Raw genomic sequence first — 14,016 nt, 5'->3', positions numbered from 1 at the left:
TTTTCCTTCCTGTCCCATTCCAATCAACGTAATTGTAGTTGTACATTTTTAGCAACATTGCTTTTTAAGTGCATGTCATGTTGACATAGATGGAAGCCTAGATTTTGTCTGAAGAGAATACAGCTGTAGTCACCCTTGATTCACTCCAGTAAGCCCAGTAGATTCCCAGTTTCAATGCCAAAAAAAAGTATCATAAACATCCATATAAACCACCTTGTACATACATAAACTGGATCTGGTCTAACTACTGTTTTTATTCCCCTCAAAATATGATTAATACACAGGTTCCAATCACCAGTTTCACAGTTAGCTGTTTACTTTTGCAGGAAGCAGCTCTGTTTGCTCATGGAGGTAGTGAATGATAAATGCAGATGGCAAAACAGGCTTGTGATAAATGAAAAATGTTTATTTATCCAGTTTATTGCCAAGTAGGCTTCACTTACAAGGATTTTGATTTTGTGTATTGGTTCATAACATAAACATAGTAAAAGAAAAATGAAATTGTGAAATAACGATAGTACTGCAAAAATCAAAATCGGATTGTTTGGATGACTTGATGGATGACAACAGTGTAAGCTTACAGGGTTTTTGAATCTTGCAATTTTGTTAAGTAAACCTTAAAATGTAATTGTTTTTCTTGTTTTTGAAAATTTATATGAATTGAAGTGTGGTTTTTTTATTGCAGTTAATTAAAAAAACTAAAGGAGTGCAGAAAAACATTTGTTTCTCAACTGACAATGTCGCTGAGCCATTAATTGCCATTTATCAATCAAAAAATTTCATCATCTCAGATGTGAGGATTTACTGCTTTTCCCTCAGACAAGATAAGCCTGTATTGATCTCCAAAGGGGAAAATCAGGATGTATCATTGGAAATTAAATATTTTTGCATTTTGGACTGTTTGGAAAATTTTGGAAATGTCACCTTGGGCTCAGGGAATTTTTGTTGTGCGATTTTTTTCCTCTGACATTTAAAAAACTTAAAAAAGACTTAGAAAAGCATTTAATCAAAAAAAAATCATCAAAAGAATGAATAATGGGATTGGTGGTTATATATTTCAGACCTGTTTGGACCCCATACATGGAGCTTGCTTTTTAGTCCTTTGTTCTTTACCTCAGCTCTCAAGAATTGAGATTGTGTCCTTTCTCACACACCACAACTGGTTCAAAGCTGCATCCTTCCTCACTCAGAAACTGGCCCCATTGACCCGTCCAGTGCCTTGTTATGGGGAAGGGGCTGCACGGAGAAGGCCAGGCGCTGGATTGGTATGTCTGGCCTTATCTTATCAGCCACTACGCTTGTGTATACAATCAGTAGCTGCTCCCACTTCTGCTGCTGCTGCTGCTTTCTCTGATGGAAAACACTGTTTTTCCTCTGGGTTTAAAGATAGATCCCTCAAGGGCCCTGCTTCCTTCTGCGCTATTAGATAATTGCTGAGTCTACAACCAGTACTGACGCAGCTTGCAAGTCCACAGGCTTTCATGTGACATGGGTTAAGTTGTTGGAATAAGTGCACATTTTGCTAAAAAGATTGTTCCCCCCCATCCAGATTCAGTAGGGAGCTGTTAAAGCCATCAAGTTCATTAGCAGCCTCATTTTTAGTATTTCCACCCATTTATCATTGTTTTGGGTTTTTTTTAAATCCACATTTCGTACCCACCCTCCAATGGGGAGCCTTCCTTATTAGACTTATTGTTTTATTATGCACAGCATGCAAATTTTCTGGAGGAAGCATTTCAGATTTTAGCCCGCTGAGTGTTCAGTGAAGTTGCACCCCCTACCTCGTCACTGCGCCTGTCCCATTCTCTTTCCCACTGCCATTAAAAAGGGGCCTGGAGAAAAGAGAGCAGTATGATAATTGGTAGTTGTAAAGCGCTGATAATTGGCAAGGCTGTAATTATGGGGCTGCGCGATAGGTAGTCCCCCTGCTGTAGAAAATGGTGTTGCCAGTTATTCACAAGATAATGGGCTAAAGAGAGTGTGTGATTCCTGAGTGTTTGAGTTGTTCAGTATGAGACGGAGAGGTGTCAGAGGTTTGTGTGTGTGTTTTAGAGACACAAATAGAAAAGCATGGTAGCCATACATTAGCAGCACTCTGTGAATACAAAGTGCTTCCCTTGTATGAGGTGTTGTGGGGGCGAGAGACTGTTATGCATTGTTTATGGTATTATTCAGGGGGAATAAGCATAAATAATAGTCATTTCTGTAAAGGAAAGTTAAAAAGGCACAATAAACAGTCACATGCAGATGTTACAGTGACTCGTCTGGTGTTTTGATGTGACACCTGAGATTTACAGCGTGTCTCAGCTCAAACAAGGCTTGGGCAACATAAAGGCTTTAGCTGATACAGTGGAATTCAGTAAGGTGACAGGTTCAAATTCCCACAGAGTAGTTTTATCCCTGATTCATAAAGAATTGTCCCGCCAGTCAATCATTTCTTGTTCAGCACAAAGTATGTAGTTTTGTTTTGTATTGTGTAACACTATCTGCTTTTGGTAACTGTTTATGTTCTGTGATTTTGTGAGTTGTCAATATAGAAAAAAGTAAATTACATAGTTAACCAACACATTCTTACTCCCGACATGCTAGGTCAGTCAAACTATGACGCTAAAGTACTCTTCTAACATCAGTTTTGCTCAGGGAAGGCGTGTCACAAGAATGCTACAAGGATTGTGTCTTTTCAAAATGAGTTACATTTTGACAGGAAATTTACAGTTTTCTCTTACTAATTGCATACATTTCCTTCAAAATAAACTTAGAGAAAGTAGGTATAAAACTTGTTTTTTAGGATTACTTCCTTCGGTATAGGCAACAAAAGCACTTGATTAGGTTTAGAAAAAAACACCATGGTTTGGCTTAAAATAAGTACATTTGTTACTTCACGTGATATAATGTCACGTGGCACACGTTACATTTGTCACCTGACATACTTCACTAGTGTAGTGCGCTGTACATATTGGTACACTACGTTGTCATAAAAATAACTTGAGCAACTTCTGGTTTCACATTGAAAACCAACAACATTTTTCCGGATAAAATTCCAAAGTTTGTCCCATCCACTACCCATGTTGCTCATCATATGTGAACGTTTTCTGTCTTTATACCACGCCAATCACTGAGAGCATCAAAATGTGACACCATCCGATGCGTCTTATACATCTGCTAAAAGGTGCCTCCATGTATTGGTATCTTGACTGATCAAGTGTCAGTATTTGATGAGTTGGGAGTGAGTCCAGGTTGTGTTCATGGAAAGTATTCTGTACTCATAATGTTCATCTATAAGTAATTGTTAGATACAGTCAATGCTAAGGGTCTAATGTTACCTGGATCTAGTTCTATATATCAATTCAGTGATCAATCACCCCTTACTGTTGATGTAAAGTCAAAACACCTATCCATTTCATCATCTTTAAGTTACTCCTTTATTGTGAAATTCCCATGGCACATCTGTGTCACCTTGTCTTTGAAAGCACACGTTATTACTTAACACCCAAACAGTGCTGGTGGCCTGGCACCAGGCAGACAGCAGCAAGCAGCCAAGAAAAAGTCAAAAAGACATTCACAAATCTATCCCACCCACCTGTATGGAATCGAATCAAAATCCCATCATGGCAGACTTTGTGATATGAGTGAATATTGTATCTTTGTCTCAAGAATCAATATAATATTGTATCATGATGAAACTTGTGATTTAACTCCCTCTTCAACACCCAAAAAGAAGCAGACATATTTACATATTAACAGTATATAGTTCTCTGAGGCTGTCAGTTGAACCTAAGGAGTCAAAGAAAAACAGTTTTATGCTCTATTTCAACTTGAACAGGAAACCGTAAACATGTGTCACTTACAATCCTAGAATATCAGCAAACTGCATAGATTATTTCCAGAAAGAGTCCCAAGCTACACAGAATGGTACTATTCTCACTCAGCATTGACATTTGGGCCAAAATAATTGTACTATTAATATGGCTGTTACAATCTTCACCACCAGGATCCAGGCTAAGACCAGAGAGCTGAGGGAGCGCCAGGCCAGGGAACGGGACTATGCCGAAATCCTGGACATGAGCCGCACATCGGAGAGGGCCTCTGAGGAGGAGCACCCGTACGCAGGCATCAACCCCTTGAACAGCTCTGTGGACAGCGGGCACAGCCGGCCCCACAGCCCTCGAGACGATTACCCCCACATCCATCCGCACCACCAGCACCAGCACTCCGATTCCCTCTACACCCAAGTCAGCAAGGCCCGCAATGAACGACCTCCGTCTGCAGACAGGTAGGACTGGATTTATGCATGAGTTTCATTATCTTCCAGTGCCTAAATTTTGCTTCCCTTGTGTTCTTAGTTACAGTTTGGGTCGTATTCATTTTTGAATTATTTGATTTCCTTTTTCCCTTGAAAAAACAAAGTAATTACTTTGATAACACTCATGTGTTCTATTGGAGTAACAACCCCCCCCCCGCAGAGGCCATTTCCGCCCAAACCAGGTGGCGGGCTGCCATTCATGGTTCAGCAACCTTTTTACCTCCAATTCAAAGGCGCGATCCAGTCATGGTATGTCAGCTAAAGGTCTGTCCAGGCCTGATTCCGCCTCGCACTCCCCATTCTTGTAACTCTGAGGCAGCATTATTGCGTGGAGACGGCAGGCAGGCTATCACACCTGGAGGAGAAAATAATCACAGCAACAGAAGGCAGGCGGTAAATGTCAGCTCGCCGACTGCTAGACACAATGCACCGTTCTCAAGGGGTTGGGATGTGGGATTACTCGGGGGAGGCAGTGAGTGAATGGGAACCTTTGAATATCCGTCTCTCTTTCTGTCTCCCTTGACCTTTCTACCTCTCTTTCTTTCTGTCTTTCGTTGTTGATTTCACCTTATTCCCACATTTCCCGTTTCCCTGCCTTTCTGTGAAGCAATCTGCTGAAACTACCAACATGTCAGACCCTCTGTGTTCATAATTGGCAGCTTATTTTAAATTGATCACCCTAGCCTGGCTTGAAGATCCTTTTTTTCCCGTGCATCTGCTTTGTGTTCACATACAGCAGCCAAGTGGCATTATTAAACGTATAACCCCAAAGTAAAGTCCACTGCAGTGACATCCAGCCAAATAAAAGCAAGAAAGTTCTAAACGGCTGCGTCTTGTCAGCAGCAGCAGTTCTCAGCACTGCAGGTCTGTGCTGAGTCGCTTTCTAATCCTCCACCGATCAATGAACGGAGAGATTCGTAGCTCTAAGATGGATTTGGGGAAACGTGAAGCCAATCGAGGAAAGCCTGCAGCGTAGCAGAAACGCAGGCAGTGCAGGCAAGTACATCCACAGCTGAATGAATGGGTTTGTCTTAGTCGTGGTTTTCACGCATCCCCAGATGGCCTCAACAGCCTGTGTGTACTTCAAGAGTGCTGGAGCTCGTATTGATTCATAATTCATTGTGCTGCTGTTGTCACAGTATGTGTTTTTTTTTCTTAAATCCCTGATGTGGTCCTGTGTGGATGTATGCAGATGCACAACAGAAGATAATATACTTGCCTTACAGATATGGAGTCTTTTTTAATTAGATGAGGGAATTCACTCATAACTTAGACTCTGATCATCATTATAATAAAGTTAATAGCTCACTCATTCACCACATAAGCATTTTTTTAAGCCTTCGTGCTCTACTATGAGATGTTTTATACCTCTTTGGGGTGATAGGTTTTGTGAGCAGGCTGCCCCCCCCAAAAGCCCACAACAACTGCAAGCTAATGCATCAGCACTGAAATGATTTCAGTGGACTGTTTTCTTCATCAAGCAGATATTTCAAATATTTACTTGTTCCAGCTTGTGAGGATTTGCTAATTTTTCTTCTATTTTTTTCTTTTCTTTCTTTTTATTATTGTGACTTAAATTAGGCAGTTTTGGACTGTTGGTTGGATAAAACAACTTACAGACATGATCATTCACTGTGGGAACCTGTGAATGGCCTTCTGAATATTTGCTAACATCTATAGGTAAAATGATTAATAGTCTGAAGCTAAAGAATACATTAGCTAAGAATTAAGTCTCTGGTAGTTGCAGCCTTGAAAAGGATAACCATGACCACACAACTTCGATAGTTCATTGCACTCCAGGCTTTGGCGAACTGTTCCACTGGGCTTCACAGACATAACTCTTTATTGCATTTCATTGTCACACGGCAGAGAAATTAAGCTGAGGTAATATTGGTCTTTTAATTAATATCAGCAACAGGTCGCACTTTTGTTTGACTTTGGTGGGCGTGTGGGCTTTTAGAGCACAGAACGTGCTTGGGCAAATAATGTTCTGTATATGCATTCTGCATATTACTATGGTCACATCTGTTATTTAAAGTGATACTGATTATGATCCAGCATTGTATCATGACAATGTGGGTCATTTAGCACCAATTTCCAACATTTGTTCATCTTTCTACTGCATAAACAGCCCTGTTTTATGAAAAAAAATCAGTTCCAGCAGTAAAGTAATTCTTTAAGTGTTTGTATTCATACTTGTATTCGTATATGTAGTCCTGAGGTACCCATGCTGCCCCAGACTTGATATGCTTGCTCTTTTCAGGAGGCTTTGATTACAGCAGTGTAGGTGCCAGGGACATAGACTCCTCAAAGATATTATGTTGCGTTCCCAGATCCCCAATCGTAAGAAAAATATACCTCCTGAGAGAACCAGGAAGCGTGTTTCCTGTTTCCTTTCTACCCCCTACTGAACAGGAAGTGAATTAGACCCTTGCCATGCCAAGCGCAAGAGGGAGGGAGACTCACCCAACGGCGAGAGCGTTTGTTATTATGGGATTCGAATGGCAGCGCGGACTGATATCAGAGCTTAAGCATTGTAGAGATTTGATCAAACCAATAACATGTCCATAGAAACTGAGAGTGAAGGAAAATGTTATTTTGTTCCTACGCTAACACTCCTTGTTTGAAATGACAGGCATGCCACGATAAGTTAAACAGTTTTAGATTTCATTTGAGTCAGCTTGATACTAAGGATGCTGGTGTGTAGATGTTTTTATTTTTTACTGGGTGCAATTCGGGAAATGTTTAACTAGCTCAATCTGAGGAAGTTATTGTTTTTTTTTATTCAGAGAGAAGCAGATTGATCTTTAATCTTTAATTCAGAATTTTACGATGATTTTATGCCCCAAATCCTCAGTGATGTGGTTCTCAAAATGTCACACAGTGTTTGTATAGGCCTTTTGTCAATGCCGTTATGTTGTGATTGTCACAAGATCATGGCCTAGAATCAAACTGAAGGGATAAAAGCAGTGGCAGAGAGGTTTATAAGCTTTAGTATGTAACATTGCCTTTATTCACATAACATTCATTCACATTGCACCTACCTCAATAAGGTTAAGTCTGCTTCAGGTTGCAAAAGTGTAAATTTCTCTACCTTAACTTCACAGTGAACGAAACAGTGACTGATAAGAAAAGTCAATTGACCACCGATTGTTATTAGCCAATATTTGTACTAAATAGGTTGATTTGTGGTCAGTAAAGGCTGACCAGAGAAGCAGATTAGATAACATAAAACATGCAAGAAAATTTCTCAAGATGGTGCTAAATTGGCTTCACTGGTGTGCCAGCTCTAGGTGTTTCAAAAAGACAATAAACATGCAATTTGCAAGATATGTTCATGGGAAATCACTGATGTAGGAATGCAACCAACCCAAGTTTTTCAGAGCTAGCTAGCACTTAGGCAGAGAGAGCAGTTTTGTTAATTTGAATAGATAATATTCAATGCTTTTAAGAATATAATGAACTGTTTATATCATCGCCATGTTTCTGCACTAGCCCCAGAATGGACAAACCAAAAACTGGCTCTTGATTGGGTATTTGTGTTTTTCGAACTTTCACGTCGGAGACCTTGGTAGCAGCCCCTCTGTGACAAGCCGAACAGCGTAAAAAAAACCCACTGATTTGTACTTTAAAAAATACGACTTACTTCAGTGTTTTTACCACAGATTGTATAAGGAATGGATGTAGCTACTGTGACATCACCAATAAGTTTGTCGTCTGCTGTTTTGTAGCCTTGGTTTGGCATTTGAGCCGTCAACATACTCGTTTTTTTGGAGGAAGAAGTCACCATGTTTGGGTGTAAGGTTGGAGCTGTGGAGGAGGGAGGGTTGGATCTGACTCACAGACAGGTTGGCAATGTGGTGGCCCCACCTTCAAATGTGCGTAACTTTGGGCCTAAATAAAATATAAACGTGCAAGGTACTTAAAAACTCACCCTCTGTACAGTTGTTTTAAATGTGAAAATTAGCTATAGAGACCACTGTTGTTTATTGTATCAGGCTGTAAACATGTTTATTTCTTTTGTAAAGTTGGGCATTTTCATTTGGGGGTCTATGTGGATTGACTCTGTTTTGGAGCCATAATGAATGGCAGTGTTTGGCACTTCCGTCTTGGCTTCATTTTTAAGTCTCGGAGGTTGCTGCTTGGTTTTTACTGGTTTCAATCACCTTGTCTGTTTGTTTTGAAGATGAAAAGACCTAATAATACGGCTCAGTCACTGGTAAACACCTTCGGATCAAAAGACACTGAAGGAATCCTAACCGGGAGTTCATGCTTGGCACATGGAAGTTTCAGCTGGTTGCAGTTTGCAATCCTCACCATTAGATGCCACTATATCCCACACTCTGCTCCTTTAAATTTGACTCAGCACAACAGTGAAAATATCTGCCTTTGTTGTTGCTGCTGCTGTGACTCTTCACTGTTACCACTCCTCCTGCTGCTGCTCCTCATGATAATAATCATCAACATTGTAATCATGATCTTCCTGAAGCATGTCATCCAGACTTGTCCTGGCCAAGAGGAAATTCATCCCAGGCACTGTCACTACCTTACACAACCCATTTAACAACAGGACCAAAATTTTCTCCAGTGTCCAAATGAGAATAGCAGAATCATACCGCCCCAGCGTCAGTCCCTCCTGGGGCTGTAAAACGCACAATTGCCTTTCTTAGTACCGCATTGCTTGGCAGTCGAGAGGAAACAGGAAAAAAAAAAAAAAAACATGCAGCTGCATAAATATCCATTGGAATTCATTTTTAATTGCCTCTTTTTCCTTCAAACATAGCGCTGTCAGAAATTTCAATTTAACTGCAGAGGTTTAAAAACAAAAACAACTAAAGAGGCTAGAAGGAGCTTCAGAAGCCTTTTGGGAACAGTGTGCCGTTTCCTTTGCTTTAAGGAGCATGACCACGGCGACTATAGACTCAACCAGTCTGCTGCATCAAGCCTGAAACAACATTCAGCTCATTTTGTTTCAAGCCTGCTCTGTAACATTTACTTTCAGGATTAGACGTGTCTCTTAGATGTCCTTTTATTTATGTTCACAGCTACAAATTTTAACAAGAGAGTAAATTGGAACTTGTACATGTTTCCACAGAAGCACTTGATGTTTTAGTTGTTACTCTGCTTTTATGCGTAGGTGGTACGGTGTAGTATCAGGTTGGGAACATTCTTTTTGTGAGTTTTTCTGTTTTGGCCCCCAACCAAATTGCATAACCTTGCTGCTGGGACACTGGTGGTCTGTCTTTCTCCCTTCTCAACCTGCCAAGCAAAATATTGTCCAAAGCTTAGTGTTTTTATCTCCCCCAATGTTTTCCCACCATTACAGCTAAAAAAATATTCCTCACTGGGGTCCCTGAGTGTACCGTTGGTATCTGGTATCATTTGTTGCCATGTCATTTTTCCTATATACCCTAAGAAGGTGGTTCCCAACTGGTGGGTCGCGATTCATAAGTGTGTCACAGGTCAATTCTAAATGGACCAAAAATGAATAGTGAACGTGTCAAGTTCTTAAAAAGAACACTTTATTTTGAAATACAGTAAATTTCTGGCATAGAGCTTTTATTTTAAAGGACTATTTCTGTTTATTCTTGCAATTTATGCTATTTCGTTGTGGTCTAAGCCAATGTGTTGTTTACATGTTGTGAAATAAAACTGAATATGTGGTCATTTATAATGTGTGGACCTTGAACTAATGACTAAGGAGAAATCTGGACCCTGTAACTAGACCAGCTGGGAACCACTGCAGGAAGAAGTGTAAATTATTTAGTCCTAGATAAAATCTTATGAGCTCAGAAGCCATGTGAGTTTCTTTGGCGTTCACCGCAAATTGATGAGCTGAATTTAGTAAAAACATTCAGCAGAAGCATTAAACATTTTACTGAATAGCTTTATTAGCCCTCAGCATTTGCTGTATCACTCTCCATCCCTGTTGTGTGAGTGCAAGTGTGCAGAGTGCCAAGTGAATTAGCCGCCATTGTTTTATTCCCTTCCCAACTACAAGGCAGCAGTGAATGCTGGGAAGGCTCTGAGGGATTTGGTGTGATTTGATTCTCCGCATTTCCCGAGGAGGCAGCGCTCTTATTGAATCGGCTCCATTACATTTCATCTCCACCGGGGGAATAAAGGGGCCTCAGAGGGAGCCAACGCGGTCGTGTTGTATCACAAACACACCAGAAAACAGCGACGCAGACAAACAAACAGACAGCAGTAGCCTTGCAGCTTTTCACGGGCTGATAAGGTGGTGTGTGTGTGTGTGTGTGTGTGTGTGTGTGTGTGCGTGCGTGCGTGCGTGCGTGTGTGTCTGTGTGTCTGTGTGTGTTCGCTCATGTGCATGCATTTGTATTTGACCTCATGTATGCTGTGTGCACACGTCATTTAATAACGTGCATCTGTGCTGGTGTTTGTGTTTGCTTTGTTTTGATGCAGGCACTTCTGTGTGTTTGTCGGCTTTTTGTTTTGGTGTGTATTTCCTGGAATTGTAGAAGAGTGGGAGTGACAAGTCAAAGGTGTGTGTGTGTGTGTGTGTGTGTTTGTGTGTGTGTGTGTGTGTGTGTGCGTGTGTGTGTGCGTGTGCGTGTGTGTGTATGTGAGCTACAGATAGAGTACGGTGGCAGGTATGCAGCTGCACACAGTGAATACAAAGTGTGCACCGTGTGTAAGATTCCATAAGGATTTGTGTTGAAACACGGGCTGGATTAACCAGCAAGGTGGCCCCAGGGCAAAAATGAGCCGTAAGCCCCTGTTGACCCATGTTTCTCCCACTTTCCTGTGCATTGAGTATATATCCTTTCGCCTGGCTGTACTTGGTGGCGTCATTGTATAATTTGTCCACAGACACGAAAATCGACCGGTGCTGAAATGTAACCTGCACAATATTTGCTATATATCAATTTGGGTGATTTGCAGACAACATGAAATTTATGTAGGAAATCATCTCAAAAGCTGTACCAATCAGTATTTTCCATATTAATTATCAGTTACTATGTGTTTGTTTTGCTTCCTTACTTCTTTTTCTTCTCTGTTAATCAAACTTGCAAACAAACTCAGATAAATTGATGTTACCATACTGCAAAGTTTAGCAAAGATTAGCTTAACAGCCAGATTATTCCTTCAGACAGTAATGGAAGCCAAAACGCAACTAAATGAGACTAAATATTTGATTTTCATTTATCAGGTGGCCCGAAACCAAATCTCAGTGAATGCTTATGTTGTTCTGAGGCTGCCAGATGTGAGAAAAGGTATATATAGATATATTTGATGATAATATATCAGATGTTTTGTTCTTTGCTTTTTCCAATTCCCCATGTGGCCCCAGAAAATCAATGGATGCAGTTTTACGGCATTTTATCATTTTATTTATTTGAAAGCCCTATATTAGTAACAACCCCTATAGATGTAGCATCTTGTTTTCAAGGGGGTCCCCAGCAAAAATAATATAATATAAGCACAACTAGACAAATTACACAAAAAAACAAATGTGAGATGATTAAAGGATAAAAAATATGCCAAAAACAAACAAACAAACAACAATTATATATATTGTACATGCAATATTACATATTACCAGACAAATGTGCTGCTATTTAAATGATCACAATAATTGCCTAGTCGGTAATCCAGCCTTGGTGGAAATGTTAGCTAAAGAGCACCAGTGCATAATAGTGTTAAGTCCAGCACATGAATGGTAAAGCTCATTTTGAACACAGTCCCAGACAGCTTGCATTTGCTGCTTTGCTCTACGCTTAGCAATTAATTCAAACACACCCGTCTTTCATTCAGCGTTGAGTAAACACGCAGCTAATCCAACATCCCTGTCTATACGGGGGCCTCTGAGACTCCTGACAAGGAGCCCCAGCTGGGGACCAAACACATACAAATACCAAACTGGAGACACAAACAAAGAAGGACCCAAAACTCACAAACACACATATAGTTTCCAAGTACAAGGACGGAGAGATTTAAAAGCCCAAAAAGCTTCAGACAGCTCAAACATAGTTTTGTTGGATTTACAAATGTATAGAGAAACAGTAGGTGCTGCTATTTTATATTGTATGATGGGATCAATGGAAAATAAGTCTGTCTCATTTGAAATCCCCCCTAATCCATTTGCCAACAGACATCATCTGTGTTGTTTATTTCACTGTCAGTACCATGTTTCTGTAATCTCACACATATGACCTTAAAGCGCTTGTTAATCTGTTTATCTCCTCTGCTCTTGCTCCATATAAAGGCATCTGTCTTGTTTGATGATTTAACACATTAATATGTCATGGTTATTCTTGTACAATGGTTAATTTCCTGTGGAACTGGATCAAAGATGGTGCCCTGCAAAATCTTGTCGGATCCACAAAATCACCCTTCAAATTTTAAATTTTTCAAAAATGCTCTGTATCTGATGTCGGCCATACAACGAATGACTTCACACAAGTTTTTGGAAATTTCCAATGTCGAGAAAAAAACCCACAAGCTTTGCTAGGGTTGAGCCGTGCTCTCCTGATAGTGATCGTTTGGAGTTAAGTGGCCATAAATCTCTTTTTCTTGTCTTGACATTCTGATAAATTCAAACATGTTGAGCGTTATTACAAAGTTTTAATCTTGCTCATGCAAATAGTAAAGTTTAATGACATACCCATTGTCAACAACTAGGTAGATAGGTGTGCTATCTTTAGCACACAGCACTCTGTGTTTAATTCAGTATGAATCTGATTCACCAATCAGCGCTTATTTTAGTAAGAATCTCAATTTTTAAACAGTTCACCTCTCATCTCCCCCCATCTTCTCCTGCTAAAAGAGTGAAGCTAACCAACGGAGGCTGGTAGTAAGTTGAGGTGACAAAATCCAAAATGTTAAGTTCAAACACAAAGTGTTTTATCTGTAGAGATTACACTGATGCTAAAATGACAGGAATAATGTCGACATATGACCCCCTTACTCTAGTGTTTTTTGGAGTAATGTGATCTTGCAGACTTGTAAGGAATTCTCAAGGAGCAGGATGGGAAATAATCTCTAAAGGAAGTTGTAGTCTTGCAAACAGTGACCCTGCAAGATCCCCAATCTTTGCAACATCTTCTAGTGTGTAACTAAAAACTTTCATTGTTAGAGGACGTCAAACTTTAGTCATTTCAAAGTCTTTTCAAAGTCTCCCAGTGCATGGGAGGTGTGAGGTGAAAACTTCGATTTGTTTTCATCTTCTGTGTGACTCAAAGTCTGACAAATTCAGTACAAGCCAAGTACATAAAGTGAGGTATTCAGCTGGAAAACTGTGTGGAAAAGTGGTTTGCTTGTTCTCTGCTGTCTGCTATTTTCTGCCAGACTAACCTGGAGTTGGAAGAACTCGCAGCTGTGACTTTTCCCCTGTTCACAGCCGTTAAAGACCTGAGAAAAATCAAGCTCGGTCACATCTTTCTGCGCCTCAGCTGCTCCGTTATCTGGCTCGTAATGTGCGAATAGACCGAAAAGACAAGATGTTGGCTTTCGCTGCTATGCGGAATATGAATGTGTGTTCTCACCACTCGCTGAGCGGAACAGGATGTCTTACTACAGCTTTGGGAACATCTCTGCTTGAGGGTCATCGCGACTGCCTGAAATTGTCAGTCTGAATACTGATCAAAAGCCTGCTGATGAGGACGGGGACAGAAATTTGAGCAGCTGCCACCTCATTTGGCCTCCAGTTAAAGACATCTACATAACACAAACGTAGGTGAACTTTTGCA

At 40.4% G+C, this 14,016-nt stretch overlaps 1 protein-coding gene across 14 annotated transcripts in view; it reads left to right on the top strand.

Annotated features, from left to right (window-relative positions):
* The window catches only part of LOC121951641 (partitioning defective 3 homolog), a 314,689-nt gene that overhangs the window by 241,580 nt on the left and 59,093 nt on the right, over positions 1–14,016 (top strand). For all 14 annotated transcript variants that reach the window (XM_042498052.1, XM_042498051.1, XM_042498056.1 and 11 more), the window contains one exon: positions 3,992–4,273. In XM_042498052.1, coding sequence (XP_042353986.1) covers positions 3,992–4,273 — 282 coding nt within the window. The remainder of the gene's footprint in view (positions 1–3,991; positions 4,274–14,016) is intronic.

This window comes from Plectropomus leopardus, chromosome 12 (genome assembly GCF_008729295.1).
Source record: "Plectropomus leopardus isolate mb chromosome 12, YSFRI_Pleo_2.0, whole genome shotgun sequence".
Lineage (NCBI taxonomy): Eukaryota > Metazoa > Chordata > Actinopteri > Perciformes > Serranidae > Plectropomus > Plectropomus leopardus.
This window is presented reverse-complemented; position numbering and strand designations above follow the sequence as displayed.